The following is a 25,437-nucleotide window of genomic DNA, read 5'->3' as shown; positions in this document are numbered from 1 at the left end:
AATGCACTACTTTTAGTCTGGGATATATTAATAGAAAACAAAGTAAGGAGCAATTTGCCGTTATGGCCACCTGTGATGGTAACAGTTCATTCTCTGTGGCTCAGGGTGCTAGGGTCAGGGGGAAGCTCTTGCAGGAGTGGGGTAGGGTAAGACCTGCTGTGCAGTGGGAATCTTTTCAAGATTTTACCTCCCTAGGTTTCAGGGCCACTGAGAGAATGACTGAAATCACAAGCACATGTATTAGACCAGATAGAGAGCTTTGTAGCAGCTTGAGGGGGAAGAACAGTGTTCAGGAAATTGAGCTGTTCCTTTATAGAATGATTTCGGAGGATTGTCTGGTCCACTTACTTGGTCCACATGAAGAGGATCAGCTGGGCACCTGTAGGATATAATGGGGACTTAACGGTTTTGTGAAATAGGTACTATTTTCTCTGTTTGATAGCTAATAACAAAACTATTGCATCTTTTTTTCCAGGAGATGTTTTCCTATCTTTCAAGTGAGCTGAAGAAGCTGGCAGATAACCACAATGAGAGACTGTTAGACACACCACATAATCCCATTTCCTTAGGTAATTGTTGTTTTTTACCTTTTAAAAAAAATTTCTACTATACTGTGCATTCATAACGCACTTTCACATACAGTTCCTATATATTAAACATTGTTCAGTACACTCCCTTAAATTGTTCTTAGGCTGAGATGAAACCATTGAACCTAATAAGGTAACCTACTATAAAAGTAGAGTACTGACTTGAGTCCTTTTATTTTTTTACAAAATTGCTCCTGTCCAACAAACTCACCTTGTAATCAAGGCCAGCAGAAGATGTTAGCATGTAGTAATACTTTATAAATAAGTAGATTTAAAAATAAATTAGGGTAAAATTATTTTACCCATTTTCTTATAGTGCTGTAAAAGAGATCATGGAATTCCTACTGAAGATATTTGTTCTAACAAAAAATTCTGCTGAACACCAAAGTAATATTGCCTACCTGTGCAGAATCTCTGCCTTACATAGAGTCTAACCAAAGAAGTAATCTATGACAGCTTGTGGGCAAATTAAAAATGATGAAATGATGTATTCGTATTTCTTTTTTTCTTTGTATCTAGACACAAATATTTGGCTAGACTTTTATTGTTTGAAAACAGCTTGGCCTCTGTGGTTCTTTGGGGAAAAAGAAGCTTTGTGGTAGTTTTAACCTGACCTTTTGTTACTTTAGCCATGTCACTGAAGAATCTGGATGAAAACAATGATGCTGCTGTTACCCAACTTGGATCTATGCTTTTCACAAGACAAGTTTCTGGAGCAAGGTAAGGATACTATGAATTTGAGAAATTTGGGGCGTTGTATTAGCATATATTTTACGAAATCCTATAATATTTGTTTTGTACCAATTGTGTCATGATTCCAGATTACAGTCTGACAATAATGAGTCAGAGAGTAATACACCCTTCATCATCACTGTTATCTACTAATAATGTCTACCTGCCTGAGTTAGCAATGAGGCCCTCTTTATTAGCTTTGGTAGGCTAAATAGATAATCTATGCCCATTTAATTTAGTGTCATTATTTCCTAGTATCCCTTGGTTTCATTTAGTTTCCAGCTGTTGCCTGATCTTATAGTTAAGTTGTAAGCTACTTAAGGAAGATCTTTGTTTTGTTTATTGCAGCACAAATATGGTTGTGCTGGATGTCAGGGGAATAAGCTTTTAATACCCTACATAGCTTTTTGTCATATGGAAGAAAATCCTGCTTTCCGGAACTAATTGTGTTTAAAAAAAATAAAAAATGTAAAATTAAAAATCTACAACCTGAGCCAGTCTGAGTTCAATTTATTCTTAGAAACACTGGTACGTGGAAATGCAAGCCAAATAATTTTTAATGATTTTGGTTTAAACCTTTTAGAAGAAGAGAATGATGTAAAATTTGTTTTGGCAGGATTCCTTAATCTGAATATTACTGCTGCCATGCTAACTTCTGCCATAGACTTAATGTCATTTTTTTGTAGCAGAGCTGAATGTTTCCACATCAGAAGGTATGCTTCATTAGCTTGGATTATTCCACTTCCTGCACAGATGAATGACAGTAAATCTATATGTACTGTAGTTAGATACTCTTTTTAATTTGCCTGTCCTAACCTTGGCTTGTGCTGCAATTTCAGCCATCTTTGGCTGAAATTATTCAAGAGGTTCAATTTTTGAAAAGTTAAAACTCTCCAATTCTTTGCCTGATACAAAGGTTTCAGATTTTTCCTTTTTTTGTGTAAGCAAATAATTGTTTTGTAGTATATACACTGTTTGACTTGGCATTTCAGCAGATTTTAAATGCTATGCTTCTGCTTGTGCTGAATGTCAGTGGTAGGAATAGCAACTCCCTACTTCACTAGCATACAGGCTTTTGCATAACCTGTGGTCTAAGCACTTGGACAGAGGAAGGATCTGCTAATCCTAGTGGTATTTGTCTAAATGCAGTTTCTTTTATGAACTGCAGGGATTGTCTCTATAGAGGTAGTAAATTCTTACCAATTGATTGGTGTTAACTGCTTGTGTAGGCTTTAACTATAGCCACAAGGCGAGTTGTTCCTTTTACAAGTAAGGATGTGGATTAGGGTCTTGATTTATCAGGGAATGGATATGTACTGAAAGTGCTGAGAAATAGGGTGTAATAGGTAGAAGTTCTTAGTATGAGGAAGAGATAAAAGTGGTGGCAAAACGTATCTGCTACAAGGAGGTTAACATCATAGGATGGGGGAGAAGGGAGATGAGGTAGAGAGGAATGGATGGGAGGAAGTTGGGATTCTGAGCCCTCTGAATCACTTGAATCAGACATTTTGGACTGCAGTAAACTATGCCAAGCAGATGTCTGTACTAAGGCTGCTGTCAGTGTGGTGACCCGAGGAGCTCAGGGTCACCAGGTTGCCTAAGGAGGGGTAAACAGACCCAGGTCAGAGACAGAGCAGGTCAGATAGTTAGGGCTTGTTATGGAATAGGAAAGTTTGCTGCAGATGTCTTTTCCCCCCCCGCACTGGGGATCTCATAAATACCAGTAATGAAGACCTTAATAATTTAACTGAAGAGGGGAAGGGACATATGCATATGCACACAGACTTGAGCTAATTCAGGATCTGCTACTGCTGTCGCTAATAGTGATGCTTGGGCACTAACTTGGAAAATGCCTGATCTAAGTCTGCTTGCATTAATTTGTTTAGAGTTAACAGATATTACACTATAGGAACTTGTGTAAATATGTTCATCGTAGTGTATCACATAAAATATCCAAGGCATCTTTAACGGAATCACAATTTTGTTTTTTTGTTTCAGGGTTGTTCCCTGTGGGTCTGTACAAACAGTGAATAACTACACGTTTAAAGGCTTTATGTCGCATGCAAATGACTATCCCTGTGCTTACCTCAATGCTGCCTCAGCAATTGGAATTAAAAAGCAAGATGTAGATGTATTCCTAAAAAGACTCGACAAGTGTTTGAAGACTTCTAGAAAAGAAGCAAAGAAAGAAAAAAGTGTAAATGAAATAAGTAATTCTAATACAGGCACAGAACAACTTGAGGACTAGAAGATACAGATTTAGTAGCACAGGAAGATACGCTTTTGTTTGAAGTATGTCAGGTTTGTATTGGATTAGCATTGTGAATCTGCAGTGGAGAAAATTTATTCCTGATCTGAAAACAACAACAAAAAGAAACTTGGGTGAAATTCAGCTTTAAAGAAAGTAGGTGATATTCTCTCCAAGACAGAGGGCCAGACACAAGTTTTTTGCAGCACAAATATGCACTTAGTGTCTGCCAAAGTGAAGCTTTACATTCATAAAGACCTTGAGCTGGCCTTTCAGTCTATGGATGATTATTTGGACCAGTTTTCAGCAAATCACAGAATGCTTGATTAACAAGATTTTCTGTGGCAGTGATTGAATTCCTTCCTAGGTATAGACCATCCAGCAAATATCTAATTTCTCATCAGCATACGTGCCACTTTTCATTTCTTTTCAAAGCTTTATATAAATGTTGGGATAGCCCTTACTAAACACAATGTTAAAACTGCATGAGGAAATGATAGAGTTGGAATAGTAGTGTTTTCAGGTGTTCTCACCTCTCAAGAACTGCCTAGAACAAAGCAGCCCTCGGTGGCAAAGAAAAACCTAGAATACCTCATATCCTGTCAGTACTCAGCTCTTGGAAACATTTGCATAGTTCAGCAACTCAAAGGAATTTTAATACTGAAAGCAAGGGGTTGTGGAGAGGTACAGTCGTATTTTTTTTCTTTTTTATTTTTTTTCTTTTTGCCATTTCATCTTTTCTTTGATAGGGTGATCAAGTCAGAGACCCATGAAAAGGAGGAATGCCTGGTGGGATTAATGCAGCAGTTTCAAGAGCCAGTGAGACCTGAGGGTATTTTGGCATTTTTAGTCCATTGTTGTTAAAATTTATAGACTTCCATTTCTGAAGTGTCTCTTGCCATTGACACTGTTGCTTTTGTGGCTGTGTGCAGTTGCTGATTTAAATTCATTAAGCAAACAATAGATTCAGAGTCTGTTTCTGAAACAACGGTTCTGTATCACTGGAGTGACAGTGCTGTAGGTTGCAAAACTTTTAGTTAATTATTCTTAAATGCAATTACTACATTGTATGTAGTTTTTATGTCATTTACTGTTCAAAGTGAGCTTAATGTTCAAAGACATTTTCTTTGTCTGTCGGTAATGTAGTAATACTTGGGACACCACAATTAATGAGTTCTAAATGTCAGGAAATATTCTAGCTACTTTGTTTGGTGGGATCTGAGACATGTATCCTTCAGAGCCCTCTGTAAATTGCTTAATCAAAATAGTGGTGCTTTAGAAAGGATTGTCTATCCAGCATGAATTGATACAAGAGGTGATGTTAATATGCAGAAGTTAATAGTATGCTAATCATCATGAAGGTGCTCTCACTTAGTGAGGTCCATTGTATCTTAAGCTTAAATTGAACTGCTGCTTCTACATTGTTATTGCTAGTTACACGTTAGATTGATTAAAGCTTATGAAGGTACGGCTCCCTGGACTACAGTCACAGTTGTTACTTGCTGTACAAACACATCCTAGGAGAAATGTAATGTAACATGACCACTGAGTCCTTGTGGCTATAAGGAGATGTAAATTTATTTTCTTTCTCTCTCTCTCTTTTTTTTTTCTTCCCCCCCTTCCCCTTTTTGTTATTGAGAGCATGCTATGCCTCATTTTTTCCAGTCAGTAAAGCTCTTCCACAAGCTTGAGAGCCAAAACTCTGCAGCTCACTGCCTCAGTATTTAGTGTATTGGAGCAGCCAGTGAAAACCACAAGGCCTTACTGATACCTTTCTTCTTGGTTTTCAGTATTGCTGTTCTGTGCCTGAATAAATTATTGATTTAGATGACTAGTCACAGAATGCAAACATTAGAACTATTGTTACAAGAGTTTAGGCAGGTGCATGGTAGCAGCTAAAATAAGTATTTGATGAATAATATCCTGAAACTGAATAAAGAAAACATCAGTTGCCTTCTCTGAGAGGAAGAAACCTCTGCCTTTTATGGTCTCATAATAAATTGTCTGCTGCAAATAATTTACTCTCTTCTACTATAGATTGAACTGCTTTCTCAGGTAGTGTTTTTCCTGTCTTTGAAATGTTTCCCATTTGAAATCAAAGCTGAAAATTTCAGTAAGTCTCTATAAACAAGTATCCAGGGAAAGGATTAAGTGGTTTGTTTTGATTTTGATGTTTTAAACCCTTTTTTATTTAAAAAAAATTTAAGATGATGGCTTTAATTGAAAAAAAAAAAATTAATTTGTGTGTCATTAAAGTCCTTCACAAATCTTAGTGATGCCACCTGAAGTCAGGAAATTTAAAATATTTTGAGGAATGTTCCCCGCCATGATGTATAAACTCTTGAACTAAATATTCGTGTTATATTACTTTGGTAAGCTGTTGTACCAGTTTGCAGTTTTATTTGCTTGCTTTGCCCCCATAAATGTCTTCAGTTTTAATTAATATTAATTTTTTAGAGACAGAAGCATTATATAATGTCACTATAAATATAATGAAATTTTAAGTAGTTCAAATGGCAATATACTTTGAAGTAAATGGAGAAGACAGTTATTTATGGCATATTTGAAACAGGAGATGCAGTAGATGATAATAAAAAGTATTTTTCAAGGAAAAGTATAAATCACTTATTCTCTATTCACTAATATCTATAATAAAGTAGTTAAATAATTTTCGAACATACACCCATGAGCAGAGTTTTTGTTTCCTTCATGTAACAGACACGTGGAGATTTAATGGCTATGGCAGGTCTCACCCACTAGAAGTAGTATTGTGAAAGATGGTAATAGCGTGGGCATAGGTTTGTCAAACAATGCAGAGTAAAACGAATAGATCAACAATATTTGCCTTCTGTGAAGATCTTTCCAAGATTGTACAGTGAAGTAAGAAGCTTCTTAACTTAGTTAACTGGGCAGCCCTTTTCCTAATCTCTACATAGGCACATGTCACTAAAGGCTTCCACATACCTCTAAAATCTGCAAGAGCCAACTTGCTGTCTCCAGCATCCACATTACTAGTAAGACCTCTAGGAAGGCTACCTGGGCTTCAGAACATACTTGGGATTCATAAAGCGAGAATCCTTAGTAGAAACACCAAGAACAGATGCCCATTTAGTAAGGCTATCTCACAGCTACTATTTATGTAGCTACCTATCTCCATCATCTTCTAGGTCACAGCATGTGGTTACCAGCCATGAAATAAGAATGGGCAAGCACTTGAAATATTCCAGAAAAGCTGAGGATTCAGAAAGAGAAGTTTAGGAGGTTACCATTCTTGCTACCTTGTCTGCTGCTCTAAGATACTGCCCTGTAGCAGAGGTAGCAAAGTGATCTGTCTGCTTGGCAGCTACTGCAATTCATACAGTGTATTAACAAATACTGAAACTGGGGTGTGTTTGAGCATTGCAAGTATGAGAAGCAGTGGCTGTAGAGCTAGCACATTTCCCATTCCGCTTCTGCAGAACGTATATTCTACGGATACTGGCTTACTGCAGACAGTAACCTTTGGCGATGGGGCAGGGTGCCTGAGGAGGCAGGGACCCCTCAAATTCCTGCAGTCTGAATCTCCAGAGTGACTTTCCTCCCTTATGGTGCCTGTAACTGTTCTGTGAGGTGCTTTTCTTTCCCTCCGATGTTGCATCTTACGCTATCTGGATCTATATAGGTGGAAGAAATGAAGGAGCAGATGGACGTGCCTTATAAAAAGAGCACTGGGATAATACAGTGCAAGCAAACTGACACTGAATGACCCATCTCACAGGCCCACTCTTAGTTTACTTCTTTTGTAGTATCTGAGATAATGAACAAAACGAAGGACTGTTTGAGCAATAATACTGCCTATTCACACTTTGTTCGTAACGATTGCCTAAGATACAAAGCAAATAAAATCTACCAGATGCAGCAAATTCTCTTGAGCCTAAGAAAGCAAAATTGTAATGTTGCAAATGTAAATGCTGGCATTGCAGCTTAATACACATATAAACCGAGCAATCTATATTGTGCGATCATCATTTTTTGAGAAAGGCTGGAGCCCAGAGACTAGCAAATGTTCTCATCTGCAGTGTATCAGCAGTTCTCAGTCTTCAGCTGCTGTATAGATAATAATTCTAATTGAAGAATCATTACATGAATCCATATGTGAATGATAGATGGGCTATAGCCTTTTGTTCGTGATGCTTTAAAAATTGACTTGCTGTTTTCACTTTTATAAGGGGTGATTAGATTGCCTTTTTTCTTTTTTTTTTTTTTTTTTTTTTAAGTGCAACATTTTAACATTTTAATCAACCTGGTCTGACAGGATTTGGAATCTGAAGGAAAAACAATTTCTGCAGCTGACAATTTTTTTAAACAATAGCTGTTTAAAGGCTTGAACTGGTTACAAAGTGACTCTCCACAGAGAGAACCTTAGTTCAAATGTTTTTAATTCTGAAACCAGTGCTTGAAAAATTGTGCTTTATGTGCTCTGTAATAATTGTTTTTCATGTATTATACTTTTTTCCCTCAAAGATAACAGCATACACTTTAGTGCAGTTTAATAATTCTTTTTAAAAATCATAGTTAAAAAGGCATTTGCTCTGTCACTCATCAAGCATCTGTCATATCAAAGTACTAGTAATATATTTATCTTGATGGGTAAGCTTCAGTGTTCTGGACCAAGTTCAGTGTAACTGGACCTAGCTTTCAATACTCCTTTGGGGATCCTGAAGTCGAGTTCATGATCTAATTAAGATCGGTGTGATAATTATATCTGCTGCTGAACAGGAGTCTTTCATCATACCACATTTCAACTAAATTCTTTAGCATGGCATCAAAGCCGATCCAGTTCAGAAGCTGAATTGCTTTCTTAACGTGGATGGTGAAATTTAATTTGCCTTTAGGTCCTGGATTCAAATCCAAGCTGAGTCAGCTATAGCAAAATTATAACTGCTTTTTTTTAACCTAATGTGAATAGAAAAGATACAGTGGTTTCAGCTGGGTCCTACCTTTCCTATTACTTGTTCTCAAAGAGCTGCAAACATTAGGCTACTACCTTACACTTACTGCTGGGTTGGGGCGGGGGAAGTTGGTCTTGTACAAATAACATGACAGCCACAGAGGTGTGTGCATTATTAGTCTTTCTCTAGGCATCCCAAGTAGGAACGCACCACTTCATTGGGAATTCAAGACAAACATGTAATACTTCTATTGATCCGTTCTCTCCCAAAGCTGTTTCTCAGGTGCATTTCTTGTGATCGAAGGGTACCCAAGGAGCACATGGCCAAGGAGCACAAAGGAACAAGGTCTCCAGCAGTTTGGAAGGTTTCTAGATTGGTTATATGTGTTTGGCTTTTGCTATGTATAAAGCTCATATTGCTATGTAAACCCTTGAATAAATGTTCGCAGCCATTCTCATCCCTTACCTAAACTGTTTCTGAACCGAATTCAGTGCAGTGACACCTCCATAGGCGCCAGGGCAGGGCGTGCCTCTCCGGCACCGCGGCTGACGGATCACTCCAATGCAGCGGCAAGGTCTGGCTGCGGGAGGGGAATTTGGTGCCCAAGCAGGCGAAAGCATTCCTGCTGTGGTTTGATACTGGACTGCCAAGCAGATGTAACAAGTAGAAGTAGTTTGCAGACACTAATAGTCTTGAGGAGTTAGTTAATCCTATAACTAGTCTTTCTGGAGTTTGAGGAACTGCGGATGGAAAGAATGCTTAGTTTGGTCTGTAATACATCAAATGAGGACTGTAGCTATGGAGGAAAGAAGAATCTGTCAAGTGTAACTAAAGAGAAGCATCTTAAAAACAAAAGTATGCAACATATTTTATAAACTCTTGATTAAATACAAGTCTTACTACTCTCATTGTTTTCTTCTGGATCTCTGTAATGAAGCTACAATGCAGATTCTGGCTTCTGCTTTTATACAGCATCTTTTTCAGTAGTGGTAGAGAAATTGCAAATGGCTTAGTGGGTGGAGAGGCTTGGGATACAGTTCAAGATACTTTTTTTTTTTTAATGGAAGATGAGGAAAGTGTCTAGGAAGTTTGTAAAAATAGAAACAGCTTGAGATGCTTGCTGTGCAGCTGAGGAGGTAGTGAGTCTCCAGCAGGACCTGAGTATGCATAGTAAAGTCTTGACCTGCTGTACAGTTCAAGCACCAGAGAATACTGTCAAAATACAGCTCTCATTTCATCACAATAGTAGCCTGCCCTCTAATTAATTTCTGGTACTCTGTTCTCCCCACACCCCACAGCATATTTTTGGGTGGTTTTTTTAGCAGACTGCTGTACTAGTGCATCAGAAGAAGGACAGGGAGGGGGGAAGGATGCTTACCAGTGTATTGCCATCCCCAGTGATGCAGAACTTCATATGCAAGAAGTCGACTGGAGCTCACAAAGGCAGCAGGTGCAAGTGCACATGCTGCTAGCTTTTCTTGTTGAAGGGTTTATAATCAGTAAATGGATTTGAATACAAAAACGTTTTTTAATAATGATATAACTGATGCTATTAAAACTCAAGCTCATATTCCATGCAGATGGCACAAACTGTCACACTCCGGTTTTCTCTTTGGTTTTGTTTCTAAAAATTTCAGCTGAATGTTAAATCTGTGTCAGGGCAGCACTTCAGGTTTCAGAAAAGACGCACACCATGTCAGTCTTCTAGCAGTCGATGGTGTGGTCAGGCCCCACACAGTTCCTCTCCCCTCTCTGAAGGCATGCTTAGGAATTCCTGCCTATTGCTCCAAGGCCTTTGGAAGTGAGATGTTTCTCAATGACGCTGTGTCTTCAGAAAGAATCTGTTGTGGCTGCTGGAGGTCGTTGTAGGCTACATGTACTCCTCACGGTGCCTTGTGGTGACTTCATGCAGTGACTTCTGGATCCCTGTGCCCTTTTACAGGCAAATAGTTTTTTGGTCTCTTTTTTCGCACTGAGATGGGCAGGACAAACGCTTCTTTATTACTCGCACACCCTTATCAGTATTAAAAGTTGTGGCGAGTGAAACACTACCGCTGCCTTCAGCAAGGCTGTAAGGCATGTGGATTTGCTAATGGAGTGGAGCAGGGCTAAGGGTGTTCCAGCTCCAGCATTAGCAGGGATGGTATGCTTTGTGCTCCGAATAATGAAATGCCGTTGCACTGCCAACGGCAGTGCGGCGGGGGCTGCGGCGGCCCTTCTGCAGGTGTAAGCTAGGCAGAAGTGAACTGTGCAGCTGGCCTTGCGTTATTTGGTCTGCTGATCCAGAAGGGAGTTGTGTTTTCTCTTTTCTAGATGCAAGGTCTCTGCAGCAGGCTCAGGAAGACGAGGCAATAACAATGTATTTTTGTCATGGAAGCAAGTAGCTGTGACTCACAAGGCTCCTGGGGCACCGTTTAGCGGGGTTAAAAGATGCTGTTTTCATTTAGTCGCTATATAACTGCATTTCTGAATCTGTTCTTCGTTCTTGCGTAAGCCCCTCTACCTGCATTTACAGGCCCTAATTTTCCCCTACCTAGCACTTTCAGTAGATTTTTATGTCCGTGCAAGTGGTGGTAAAACTCAGCTCTTTTGATGTGAGAGCATTTAGCATATATGCTGCATTTACTTGGCACAAGCATAGAAGGCCGTAGCAGGGGCAAGGCAGCGGGGAATCAAGCCAGTTGTTTACATCTTCCTCCAAAGGACTGGTAGGTCAAACATCCTTCTCCTTGTCCACAATCCTCTGCCATTAACAGCTGTTAGCGAGTGTTAGCGCATCATATTTTTTTCCCCTCGAGGCTGAGCACATTATCTCTACAACACTCCAGCACCTTGCTGGGAACATGCCACAATTCTGTTTTCAGAGTGTTTTGTTAATGCTAGTGACCTTGGTGGTGTGACCACAACACCTGCTTTACCTGATAAGATCATTAATTTTTTTCTCTCCAGCCTTTGTGTCGAGCGTAAGCAAATCTTCATTTGTACCTGGAAAACATTGCCCCAACATCAGCTTATTGGAGCGCTGACCTGTATCTCTCGGTATTTTTTAAGGCGTTAAATAGGCAATTAGAAGAAATCACTTCAATAAAAGTGGAATGAACACAAGCTCCTCGTTAGCTGCAATGGAGCAAGACGGTATTGGAATCAATCGCACAGCTTTTCAGCTGTCACTCTGCTGCAGCAGCAGCTGTCTGTCAGTCGAGGTGACAGCGGAGAGCTGATCTATACTCTTCTCTGAGCTACAGAGATAAGCTGCACATGCACAATGAATGTGTTCCCAAAATAAACACATTGGGAAGAGCAGGGTATTTTTTTAATGATAAATCTTCTCGCCCTGCTAACAGTTCCTCCTCCCTCCTCCTTTGGTAGTTTACCAGGTTGCTGTCACCCCCTGCCTTTTTTCTTACAGTGGCTCTGTGTTCTCCTGCCTTTTACCTTACAGGTTTGTTCTTCTGCGTGCTGCTGCTTTGTATTTCTGTGGCTGCACCCGCCTTCTGCATCCCACCTTCGGTCGAGGTGGGGCCCATCCACGGGAGAGACGCAGGCGGTGCTGCCTCTGGGACCAGCGTGACCATGGCTGGCAGTGCCGCGGCCGCAGCTGGTGTCCCTAAAGTGCTGATCGGAATCGCTCAGAAAAGGTTTAAATGGATCTGAAATTAGGTGTGGAGTAGAGGAGCTGTAACTCCCGAGCTAGCCCTAATTCAAGCCTTACCCCAATCCTTTGTGCAGACAGGACTCCAAGGGGTTTATATTTGCTTTAGCATCTTTATTGATCAGGCATTCATTTATTAAATGATAAGGTGGGTTCAGCTTCCCCCTCCCCACTGTTTGCTCCAGTGTTGTTCCACCACAGCAGTGCTGATATTATTTGCATTTACAGGGCAGTCCTGAAGCTCTTCTCTCTCTTCCTCACCCCATGTTGGATGTAGAGAAACAGATTTCCTTGGCAGAAATCCTGTGCTATGGGACTTGCTACGTGGCCCCATGCACAGGTATATCCTGGTCGTACATTCTGTGTGACAGGGCTGTTCAGGCTGCTCTGCTCTCCAGTCTTGCTGGGGTTGAGGTTGCTCCTGTTTTTCTGCTTTACTCTACAGTGACAAGCATTAGGAGGTATTTAGGAGTCTGTGAGTCTTGGGTGACCTCATTTCCTCAGTAAAATATAGCAGTGTAAGCATTGTGTCATGAAAGTGCAGGGGATGACAGTGGCTCAGAAGACTGATCATGTCACTGGTCCAGACTAATAACACGTACATCACGAGGGACTTGCTTCAAGGCCTTCCATAAAGACCAGTAGAAACTCACAGCTGGCATAAAAAGGGGAAAAGCTGATCTCAGGGAAACCTTTATACATACCAAAAACCCCTAAATCTTTTCATTTAAAAATTCAGTTTCATTCTTTATTTTATGATCTTGGTTGTACAAGATTTGTGTGTAATTTTTAGTTTTGTCTGAGGTCTGCAAAGCCTGAAATGGAAAGCATGGATTTCTTCATGTTCTGTGAGATGGAGCTAAGTAAGTATCCTTCCCATTTTATAGGTAAGAAAGTAAAGACAGAAGGATCGCCTCCGAGTACCAATTGCCTTTCGTGTAGCCGTGCTGGCTGATGCTAGTTACGCCCTTTGGTTCCATCTCGGAGAGCCCAAAGCAGCAGGTCAAAGTCTGATGCCCGAGACAGGTAGCTCAGGACACGTGCTGTCCCTGTCCTTGCGTCTTGCTCTTTAAGGTGCAGATTACTTCTACTCTTCCATTTTTAACCGTTTTCTACTTAAACAAGGAGAAATACATTTTCTCTTGAATAAGGTTTCCTATAGGATTCACAAGACCAAATGCCACATTATGGCATATACAGGGGTAAAATCAGCAGCTCCCATTTTCCAGGCTGGTGGCTTTGACTAGCTGACTCCTTTGATAATTTCAAAGGGCCTAAGATAAAAGGAGCTTAGAAAATACAAAGACCTCTGATTTCCTTCCAGAGGTACAGTGGAGGAGCAGGGAAGTGACACTGAGCCATCACCGTTTCTATAGCTCTCAGTTCACTGAATATGCACTGCCAGAAAATGCCAGTTTTCAGGCCTGTCAACAGATATTTTTCTTAAGTATTTGAAGTGCCTCAGCAATGATAGTTACATCGCCTCTTGCACACTGTCAGTCCTACCTTTGAAGTCTATGGTTTTAGGAAAGTTTAATACAGCTTGCTTAAAGTTAAGCCAATAACTTACCCACATGCAATGGAAGTCTCTTCATATTATAAAACTTTTTTTTTTAAGCTGTTACTTGCAGCTTTCCAGGAAACAATATGTCTAAAATAAGATTTTGACAGCAAAAATTTCAGCACTGTCAGTTAGTCAGAAACATTAATTTTCTTTCTGGTTCTATCTCAGAGTAGATCTTTTTCTTTGAATTTTAACAGATAGAGGGTGCAGAACAGCAGCAGCATACGCTGCATCTATACACAGAGATTTGGCTTGTTTTCCAATGAGGTTATAATTTCTGTCCAAACTTAGGGCATTGCTGAGCTCTGGTTTCAATTTTACTGCAAAGTCTCAACAGTAAAGTAAATAGAAGGCATACAAAAATACCTAAAATTAAAGGCAAAAAATAACAAAACTAGTCATTTCTGAGATATATTTAAAAAAATCCTAATAGTTTAAACTATTCTATTTTAGTAAAAAATAGGTGCCATAAATCCTGATCACCTAAGCCACACTTAATCCATACCTACACAAAATTTCCCTCAGGATTTCACATTTTACATGAATGCTTTCAGTCTACAAATACCTTTCCAAGATTTTTGTGAAATCCTGGTATTTTTAATAGTGAATGGAAATAATTACATTCAGAAATGTCAAACATTAAAGAATGAAGCAATATCCACATGCGGTAGACAGAGACATAAACTGTGCACTGTGTTTCAGGCCAGCTTGTGTTTGTACGAGGGCTGGGACATCAGCAGGTTATTGATCGCTGCCACGCGGCTGGGCCAAGCACAGGCAGGTCCCAGCGGAATTGTTCGCTCTTGCCTGTGCCCTTTATTTAACCGACTGTTAAATGCAAGAAAGATAACCAAAGTATGAGATAAAACAACGCTGTTTGGGAACGCCTCTGAACAAATCCAATTAGATGTTAATAGAGCTTGCAGGAGCCGGGCCTGATCCTACCGGCTGCTGACAACCAGCAAATGAACTTCAGGGAAAGCTGAGGCTCTCGCTGGCACTCGGCATCAGCCTGGGCAACGACCGCAGCTCCTGATGGACCTCGATCAAGTCTCCACATAGGCTTTTCCCACTAATGTTTAACCTCTCTGAACTGCAGACCAATCTGATTTTCCTCTGAGTGACAGTTTCTAGCTAACAGGCTAGCAATAAAAAAAAAACCAAACCAAACAAAACAAAACCAAAACACCAAACAACAACAAAAAGGTGAATAAAAGAAGATGGGTGCATGGAATAGACAAATTAATGCATTTAAATTGTAGGCTTACTAGGGCAGCAACTGTATTGCTCCATGTCCAAGTCACCTGTGCCATTACAGAAACCCCGTCATTGCTGGTAACCATTTCTATAACAATGACAAGAGCTGACTAAAAGCCCCCAGAACAACGCAAGAGGTCCTAGCTTATTTCTATCCAGCTCCGAAGAGCACCGATGCTATGATGGATGGCGCCTTACTTGAAATCTCCTTTCCTGAAAAGCAAGACTGCCAATATTTGTAAGCTTTACTCACACGGGTCAGTAAATATAATAGGCAAATATGCAGAGCAAAATACATTTTGATTGATTAGGCAGGCTTTGGAGAGAAGGCACCAAGTTCTTTATTACAGATATTTATCTTGTAGTCTTTTCCACTCTGCTGCTTGTTAGTGCATACGGAGTTTTACGCATGTATTTTTAAATACTAGTAAGTGTGAGAGACATGGGAAAGGCTTTTCAGCTGATTCTCTCTTATTTTAATTGAAATGAGGTCAGATATAACACTGGCCTAATCATATCTTGTTAAGCTCAAACCTATCTGTTTTCCAAGTACCTAGGGCACTATTGAGAGTCAACCTCGAGTATGTCACAGGAAGTACAACTAAGAATCCCGTCTTTATAAATATTTCAAGTGTCTGTTATAAAAACAAACATCATAGTAGCAATGGCTTTTCTCTTTTATCTGCATAAGCGTATTTGGGAATATGCCAGCATTTTCCCATCTAAAATGGTCACCAATAGGTGGTGCTAACTATTTCCAAATTCAATACCAGGTTCTTCCCATTTGTTCCTTAAGCAAGTTCTCCTGCTTGCTTCATCTTCCTAGCAGATCTTCCTCAAAGACTATTCTTGATAAATACGCAATTCCCAACAGATTAATCTCATCTTTTCATATTCCTTCTTTGCTGATATGACCTTTAGTTGCTCTTGCATGCTGGTCTTTGGGTTTTCCCTGTGCTCCAGTTGATTGCAGCCAACTGTCAAGCAGGAACTTCTGGGAATGTGATTCCTGCACCCAGAGCTTTGGCTGCACGCCCGAAGAGCTTACCTTTGTCTTTGTCTTTGTTCAAAGTTCTTTGATCTTGACTGTATTTTTCCATTCTTTCTGGAAATGGCTCTTAACATTGCTCCAAAACAAATAAATCATTTTCACTCAAACTCATCTTTGGTACAACTTTTTAAAAATTCTGCTTTTGAAAGCAAAAGGGAAAATGTAGAGAAAGAAAAAGGTCATATAAATATAAAGCAAAGTCAGTCAAATGGTATAGAATAACTCTGGTGACTTCAGTAAGCTCACTGATTCAGAACTCAAACCGATAGGTATTTTCTGTTTTCAGTGACTGTCTGGTTCAGAGCAATATCCCGTTACTCCAGCTAGCAGGAACTGTAGTGCTAATTCTCCCGATGCAAGCCATGATGTTAGATTTGCATTGATGGGGAGAACCAGGCTCGTCACTACTCAGCTGTTAGCATTGCATATTATGTTGTCCTGAGCCCTGTTCAGGGGCCGAGAAGTGCCGGTGACTGCTGGACCAGAGGGACTGCATGAGCCGAGCCTTCGCACCGGAGATCAGCATACTTCCTCTTGTAGCTGTGATGCTCAGGGTACATATTTGCATTTGTAATGGCTTTGTTAAGCCTCTTTTTTCCAGTGCTGTCTATAAAAAGCAATAGACTCAACACTGAGGATGTGCTAACTAGGGTACTTCTGGGTTGCGTCTACGAGTCTGGGCCTGGAGTGGGGCGTAACCTATAAGAGGAGGAAAGCCGCCATCTCCAGTGCCTATGAGGTACAGTACGGCCAGTCCACGTCCCTCAGCTCCCTCTTGATTCCTGCTAGAGGGTATGGCTAGGCCAGAACACTTTTGGTAAGAGACTGCCTCCCTGGAGGCTTATTTCCTAACGGTCAGAAACAAAAAAAGACATGGGTACCTCGAAGGGCGATGCTGCACTCCCTAAGCCCTTTGAATGGCATCCACAGCCCCCAGAGCGTTTATAAAGGAGCTGCCAGAAGTCTTTTTGGCCTAAAAATATAGAAACTAGGAGCCTTATGATGTGTCCGACGGACCAGAGTGCCTCACTCGGAGGTGTGGACAGCCACGGGAACTCCCCGGCTGGGCCTCAGCCGGGGCACCTACGCCACTCGCTCAAAGAGCGGTGGCATCCTTGGAGCACTGCCCTCTCCTTCCCGACTCATCAGGCCACTGGTCACCAACCTATTTCTTCCTCCTGCTCAGTTTAATGAACATTGAGAGGATTTTTTTTCCCCTCGTTGGCACACCTGGAAAGTTGAAGTACATCCCTCCTCCTCCTCCAGAGGAGACTCTAAGCCTCAGGCTAAGACTCTTCCCTCAAGGCTTAGAGAATCGCCTGGGGCAAAACGGAGAACAGATTTGTCATTTCCTGAGGAATGGTGATCAGAAAGCTGTTCAGGGAAGGTGGGACTTACAATGATATTTTAAAAGTAGTGGCTGGAACTGCATTTCGTGAAGGCCTTGATCCCATGGTATGTTAAGGTGCTCTGAGAAAACATAGTGGCTCAAGGCTTTCATGGGGACAGAGGCAAAGAAATGTCCTGTTTCTGCATCGCCGTTGAATTTAACTATGCCTGATCTGGAGCCCTAAGTCGTGGGCAGTTTTGGGGGCATGGACACCTTTTGAACTCAGGACCCACCAGAGTGAGGCAACAACCAAGCCATTCGAGAGGCGGCCACCTCACTACTGAAAACCGTGTTCTGTAGGTGATGCCCAAATGCCCAGGCTGTGCAGCCTGCTTGACTTCAGATGTAATCATTCTTCTCTGAAAGGCCAAGGCACAGGAAGGGATGCCTCAACCATGTAATCTAGCACCTCTACGTCAGGTTTTCCTTTTTTTCCCTCCAGCCTACCCTGAGTTAGCTGTTGTTACTGATCCATCCTCCTGCCTTTTGGGAGGGAAGAGGCTTGTGCCTTCCCTCACGTGGCCTTCCAGGTCCGTCTGATACTTTACTGAGGTTTCAGTGTTCTGCACCTAGACCTTGTACAGAGAGCTATTAGCTTACTTTCCCAACTTGTCTTTTTTTCTTTAACTGAAAGGTACAACTCCTAAACTGCAGCTTCTAACATGTGTGCATTGCTCTAGATAAGATCTTGCTGACCCTGTAAGAGACTTCACTATAAAATAAATTATTTCGTTGCATGATTATGATTTATGAGTATTGAAATGTAGACAAGGATCCTAGCAAGGAAAATAGAAATCTGATATGAGGAAAAGAGATGCTGTTTGGGTTCACAAACTGGAAACATTGACGTCCTTGTTACAGCTCTGGAGAAACCGGAGCAGGTTAACCATATGATCCAAAACATAATGGAGTGTCCGCATTAATTTTAAAGACCTCCGTAAATCAGTAAGTGTCTTGAAAGATGAAACAGATGTCCTGAGCTTGAATATTCATCTTTGTCTCCCATAGGTTTTATACTAATCTAGCCGTGTTATAGAAGTTAGTGAAGCAACCATCTTTCACTTAATATCAGCACCAGACACAGTATAAGACATATGTAAATTCACTGAAGAAACAGAATCATCTGGGAAGAGGAACTTTTCTGATGCTTGACTATAGATGTAAGGGAAGAGAAAAACACAGAACTGAGCAGAAAGTCAGTCCTACCCTCAATAAGCATGACCCTAAGAAAAAGCCCAGAGGGGCAGGTTTGGAAATCCGCTGTCTGGAAGAGACGTGGTAGAAGCACAGAAACTGTCTTTGTTTACTTAATCCCTCCAATGCCCGAAGGAACAGGGCTCAGAAATTCTGTAAGAAACAACATTACATCAATTTCTCCTAAGCAGAGTAACTCGCCAGGCCTCCGCATTTTTGGCCAGAAAGAGTCTTGGATTTGCTGTTTTGCAGCTGCTTTAGGATCAAGTTTTTAAACATTTTATAACCGCATCCTTTTTCCCCCAGTTTATTCCATTTTATCAGGCTTGTCTAGGGCTGCTACATATTGTCACTCCTCTGCCATGTAGGAACAGATTTGAAGCTTTGCAGGTTCCTGTCCTGTTGAGCAAGAAACCTGTGCTGCAGGAATACATTTTTAAAAATTCCTTTGCTTTACCTGCAGACACTGTGTGTGTAGATACAGACAGAAAACAGATCCAAGAAAATCCCTTGTCGAACTACGTGCAACGAACAGCACCATGTGGCTCCTGCCGCGCAGGCTCCAGTGGTGACCAAGCCTACCTTTTGCTGTTTGTAAATCACTGCCTTGTATTGACCACTATGTGTTTAGTCACTTATTTAACCTCAGCAGAGATTGAAGAGAACGAAGGTTAAAAGAGAGATGTGCAAAAGATTACTTAGTACCATTAAATGTAATGTCTTTTCTACTAATAGATAAGATATTTTCTGTCTAAAATATTTTTGACTCAATTGTAGGCTATAGCAGCAAAAAAAGACATTTTTATGTCTTTCTGCTGTTTCCCAGTTCAGATGCTTTCTTTTATTCACTGTTTTTTTTTCTTTGCTTTGTATTAGATGGTTCCAACATTTTGTCTTGTTTTTCCTGTTTCTCAATGTTCCTAATAAAAACTCCAGCAATAAAAGAGCACTAAAAGAAAAATTCACACTTCAACTGGGATTTTATCATATATTTTTCATGCATTCCCAAACCCTCACCCCCAAAATCCACAAACAGGAAATAATGATTTAAGTTTAGGGATCATAGCAGAAGGTACAGGTGATGGTATCTCCCAACCTTTATTCACATCATTAGCCAAATTGGACTAATACTGGGAATTAGCTGACTAGGTGCTTATTTTGTAAGTTTCCTGCAAAAATTGTTATATATTCTATTACTTTACTGTGGAATGACTAAACAATCATATTTTTGCTCCAGTCCATAAGTGTTATTGCGTAGGCTTAATGCTACTCGTAAGACTATATGAGCCACACACACAAGGAGGCCCAAGTACACCTAATAAAATCAGAGTCTTAAAATGTCACCATTAGACTTAAGAATCAGCCACCTACAATTTAAAAATAGTTCTCTATTCCTACGGGTCATTTAAAGAGAGAGGGCAGGCTGCTCTGCCAGCCGGGTGACAGAGGCAGCAGCATGGGTGCTGTGCTCGGCGGCCCTGGCGCACACGGGGCGGGGATGGCGGGCAAGCACCAGCAGCACCACCAGACACGGGCAGGCGATGGGGGCTTGGCCTGACCCGCTCCTCTCTCCGCCAGTGTAGCCGGTTTGGCACGAGTGGGATGCAAATATTTAGTCCTTTAAAAGGCTGTCACAGTTCTCTCCTTGCTGCCCTTGGGCAAGGCGGAAGCGTTTTGGCCAGTCTGCCAGGAGCACCCTGAGCCGGGGCAGGTCTGGCAGCTGCTGTGGGGGCTTGTCCCCAGGGGTGCAGGTGGGCATTCACCAGCAAGGCTTCACCATCCTGAACAGAGGCGCGGCTGATGCACGCACACGAAGGAAGATGTGATCAGCTGCTTTCCTGATCAGCAAGCCTCTGTCTTGCACTCAACGGACTTCAGCTAATCAACCCAGAGGTCCCAAGGAGTTAAATGCAGATATAATTCCTTCTCTCATAGCAGGCTGGGGATCCGCAGGCAGGGTTCAGCCACGATGCTAAAATCCCATTCAAGCAGATATGTCACGTTATTTACTTATTAAAACAATGGTCTCATTACAAAGACGTGTTAGGAGTGAAAATATGACAATGTCTATTTTGGGTTGTCATTGATCTTTAATTTGCTGTGACCTGAAGGTTTTCTATGTAGTCAGTGCTTTTTGGCCAAAATATATGACTGCAGGGAAATGAGTAAATGAGTGCCAGAGATGTTCTTTTTTTCCTATGAAAAGACTGAAATTTCTTTGTGTAAATGTGTGGAAAATGCTGATATTTTGTTTCTATAAATACTTTGCCTCCTGCGTGCTGTATTTCATTTGTGCTGTTTCCTAGGAGTATTTGGCTTCTTATCACTTTTACACAGGGTGCTGAATACAAATGAGCTACGGTTCACCCAGCAACCAAGCTGCGGAGCGTTTGTGACTGCTGTGCATTTCCTGAGCAAGAGTAACTACTGAATGAAGCAGATTACCCTGTAGCCTTGCAAAACACTGAGGATTATAAAACATGCATTTAGTGGATAAATACACAGAGGAAAATGCACAGACGCTCTCTGTTTCTATATATACGGACGTGCGTGTCTATGAATATATCTGGGTGATGTAAAAAAAAAACCTGAAATAATCCATCATTTTTAATGAGAACTTAGATACAGGGAAGGCAAAAAAATTCAAAGTTGCATTTCTTATTCTCAGTGACACCACCTACAACCAGGCTCCTTGTTTATGGAGTCTACAGACAAGGCTCCATTACCACAGACTCATGTGATCACAGGATGGTTCAGGTGGGAAGAAACCTCAGGAGGTCGCTAGTCCAACCCCTGCCCAGAGCAGGGCCAGCTCTAAGGTCAGACCAGGTTTCTCAGGGCTTGATACAGTTGTTCCATGAAACCCCCAAGGATGGAGACTGCACAGCCTCTCAGGGCAGCTGTCCCACTGTCTGATTGTCCTCCTGGGGAAAACCCTTTTCCATCTACCTGGTCTGAACCTCTCTGTTGTCTCTCATTCTCCTACCATGCGTCTCTGTGAGTGAAGACCCTGGCCCTGCCTCCTCGATGACCTCCCCGTAGATGCTGGGGGGCTGCTGTGAGGTGCCTCCAAAGCCATCTCTTCTCCAGGCTGGACAAGCCCCATTTCCTCAGCCTGTCCTCACCAGGAAGTGCTCCAGACCCTGGCCAGCCTGGGGGCCCTCTGCTGAACTCACCCCAGCTGATCATCCTCTTTCTTTTATTTGAGGAGGGCAAAACTGGACACAGGACTGCAGGCATGGTCTCACTACTGCTGAGTAAAGGGGTTTAGTTACTCCCTTGGACCTCCTGGCCATGCTCCTGTTAGTACAGCCCTGGTTGCTCTCGGCCGCTGTAGCTGCTAGGGCACACAGCTGGCTCAAGCTCAGCTCTGCCCCAGTCGTGTCATTGCAGGGCACTCTTTCTTCCCAAGTGCAGGATGTGGCATTTGTCCTTGTTGGAGTTCAGGAGATGCCTGCTGGCCCATTCCTCTAGGCCCAGCCTGCCCAGGTCCCTCTGGATGGCAGACCTGCCCTCCAGTGTACTGACTGGTCCCCCCAGTTTGGTGTCATCCGTGAACTTGATGAGAGTGCACTCATGGTGTCATCGATAAAGATGTTGAACTGGACAGGTCCCAGAGATCAAAGTTAGGCTGACTGGCTTGTGTTCCCCAGGTTGTGCTTTTGGCCCTTTCCAAAGACAGCTGCAAGATTTGCCTTCCTCCAGTTTCTGGGGACCTCCCCTGCTCTCCAAGACCTTTCAACGGTGACAGTGGCCTTACAAGGGCAGCAGCCAGCACTGTGAGCAGCCTTGGATGCAGCCCGTCAGGTCCCATGGACATGGACACCTATGGGCCAAGTTCTCTTGAGGTCCCCGGCTTGATCCTCACCCACTGCTGGTCATCTCCTCCTCCAACCCTGCCTCTCAGAGCTGAGGCCTGACGTGATGGTGGCAGCTGGGAAGTGCCAGGGCTGGTCTGGATACGGTTTGTTGGAGCAAAGGGAGGAGAAGGCAGATTGAGGTAACTCCTGGCGCGTTCCAGAGGTGGGGTGAATGGAGAGGGCAGGCTCCCTTTGCTGGCAAGGGAACAGGCTAGGAGAGCCAAGAGGAAAAATTCAAATTTTGTCAATAACATTTTGGGTGAGAAGCCTGGACAGCTATTAAAAACCTTTTTGAACAATGGCAGGAAGCTTTCCTGAGTTGGGTAATTAGCCACGGGCAGAGCAGGGGTGGGAAAAGTGCACTTGGAGTTACACACCTGAAGTCATCACCCAAGTCAGTTTTAGCTTTTACTGACTGAAAGCCCGAGCGGGGACTTTGCATTGCCTTCAGAGGGGAACGGCAGTGTAAGCGCCGAGCTCCTCAGCCCTGCCCACGTGCGTGCCACTTCTTTAATTGCTAAAATACACACGTGGATGTGCCTGATCTTGTTACACGGGAATGCTTGTGCTGTCTCAAATCAATTTAAATGAGTCTTGCTCAGCTGTCGGACACAGGTAATACAGCTGGACTTAGCAATTTTATCCTTTGCTTAAATTAAACTTTAGTCTGTGATATAGTTTGCCAAATTAAACAAAATGATGTTATGATTATTGTAAGCTAGTGGTCCCCATATCATGATTTCCACCTACTTCATACTTGCAGTTTTAAACCTGCCTTCTTTGCTATCTATCGTACATTGGGGTAAGCTTTTCAGTGCACTGGATCAGAGGTTGTATGTTGTAGTAAAATATAAATATATTTTATAAATATAAAACATATTTTAACATAATGTAACATCATTAAACAGAGCACATACTTAACGAAAATACTACTTACACCCTGTAGGACAGTGGTTACCACACATGATTTTCATGGGACTGGATAAGAGAAAATGAAAGAGGGGACTCTCGCATGGAAATGAGTATAAATGGCATCGGTGGAGCCTCCTTCCATCCTGATCCTCTCTATGCGGGCAAGGCAAGGGGGAGGGCATCCAGCGATGAGCAACCCACCTTCAGGTAGTTGCTTTATGAAGACAGAGCTGGCAACGGGGCAGAAACATCTACAACTATTCCAGTATATAAATACTGTGGTGGAAATGGAGCAGGACAGACTCGCAAGGGAGAGAAAGGAGCAGGCAGGGCTTGACAAGGCCCCTTCCCCTTCAGTCAGCGCTGCCCCCTTCACACTTCCAGCAGCATTTAGCATACCTGGGCTGCACAATGGACCGAAACCACATGGAAATTAGGAGGAAGATGAGAGAAATCTAGCAAAGATGGCGCCAAATGCTGTGCTTGCCAATATACCCAAGCTGCTCCGCATCTCGTTGGGTAATCTTGGACTGTTCTCCCTGTCCTTTTTTGCTGCGAAAATGGAGTTTGACTTTCCTGAAATTCAGAAAATATCATAGTACTTTCTAACATAAATAAAACTGTGTCAGATTAAGTCTACTTCAAATAAACCTGGTGTTTACAACCTTCAAGCTGAGCAATGTCTGTTGTGTGACAGACGTAATCTTCAGCTTCATTTCAAATGTGCAGAAGCCAATGTGGGGTCATTTTCAGGGAAATTGGGACTGCAGAGAACTGGTCCTCTTCTAAAACCTAGTGACTGTTTTCTCCATAAGGGTGCCGTACCCAGCAATCCTGGTTTGAATGGCAAGGTTTGAAGTTGTTCAGTGCACATGAAATCAATAAGTGGAACTGGGGTGAAATGGTCAGGGAACTGCAGTTGATCAAATGGCATTAAAATTTATTAGCTGATTGTACAATTTGTCAGTAAACAGATATATACAAGGCAAAATCTAGCCTTCTTCATCTTAATAGTCCCCTGATATGATTCCCACAAAGCCTGCTTTCCTTCTCCCCCAGCCTCCCTGTCTCTTTTTGTGGGTTATCTGAAATTATGGGCTATCTAAGGATTTATGGTCAAGTGCCTATGCTTTTGAGGGACTGCACATTATCTGAGCTTTGGCCATACATGGAAAAAATACAGTAATTCTGTTTCATTGATTACAAAGGACATAATCCACCCATGAGTGGACCACTTTTTCTGTAGCCAATGCTATAGATATTCTGTCCTTAAGAATATAAAGGATGAATTTTACTTTCATTTACAGGTCTAATTTAGAAAGATTTTTTCCGCGTTTAAGGTGGAAAGAGAAAAATTAAAATTCCTTATTGATTTTTGGGGGGGTTAGGTGGTCAAATAGCATACCAAATTTCACATAGTGAAATAGTGAAATGCAGTCATCCTACAAATATGAAAATCCCTTTTTCTCGTAGAATTGTCATCCTCTCTATGGGGTTTTTCTTTTGCCTTGTGTCCTAAAGAAATGAGACTCCTGTTATTGCACTATCTGTTTGCATTTGGGTCTGTTTGCCAGAACCCTTTGATAACTTTGAGCTCATTCAGTTTGAACCAGTTTGGAGAGAAGGGTGGAGGACGCAGAGATCCTGAGTTCCCACTGACAGCTGGTGGGAAGAAGAGATGAGGGGCAGGCAAGGAGCGCTCGACCGCTCCCCATCCTGCTCACCCTTCGCAGTACCCAGCGCTTGGCGGCAGCCAGGTTCGGCACAGCCAGAGCACCGCGCCAGCTGGAGGTGCTTCCAATTTCTTGCCCACCTGGCAGGGACAGCGATGGGGCACAGGGCTGTTAGGAAGGAGGGCAACCATTGCATGAGGTCGCTGAAACTGGGGTAGCGGGCAAGTGCAGATCACGGGTGGGTGAGGATGCTGCAGGGAGGGGCGGCACGGGGGGATGAGGATATACAGCCTTAGGTCAGGCTCCATTCATTTTGCTCAAGGAACAACTTGCAGCTCCTTTAGTGTCTTAGGCATTCACAAGTGAAGAAAGAGAAAGGCATGTGG

At 42.2% G+C, this 25,437-nt stretch overlaps 1 protein-coding gene across 1 annotated transcript in view; it reads left to right on the top strand.

Annotated features, from left to right (window-relative positions):
* SEPSECS (Sep (O-phosphoserine) tRNA:Sec (selenocysteine) tRNA synthase) overlaps nt 1-6,241 on the top strand; it is a 37,322-nt gene extending 31,081 nt beyond the window's left edge. Inside the window, exons 9-11 of the mRNA XM_072862686.1 lie at nt 476-569; nt 1,217-1,307; nt 3,318-6,241. Coding sequence (XP_072718787.1) covers nt 476-569; nt 1,217-1,307; nt 3,318-3,567 — 435 coding nt within the window. The 3' untranslated portion in view covers nt 3,568-6,241. The remainder of the gene's footprint in view (nt 1-475; nt 570-1,216; nt 1,308-3,317) is intronic.
* The last annotated feature ends 19,196 nt before the right edge of the window (nt 6,242-25,437 follow it).

The sequence above is a fragment of the Ciconia boyciana genome, chromosome 5, assembly GCF_034638445.1.
Source record: "Ciconia boyciana chromosome 5, ASM3463844v1, whole genome shotgun sequence".
In the NCBI taxonomy this organism is placed as follows: Eukaryota; Metazoa; Chordata; class Aves; order Ciconiiformes; family Ciconiidae; genus Ciconia; species Ciconia boyciana.
The sequence above is the reverse complement of the archived record's forward strand: the minus strand, read 5'-3'. Positions and strand labels throughout refer to the sequence as shown.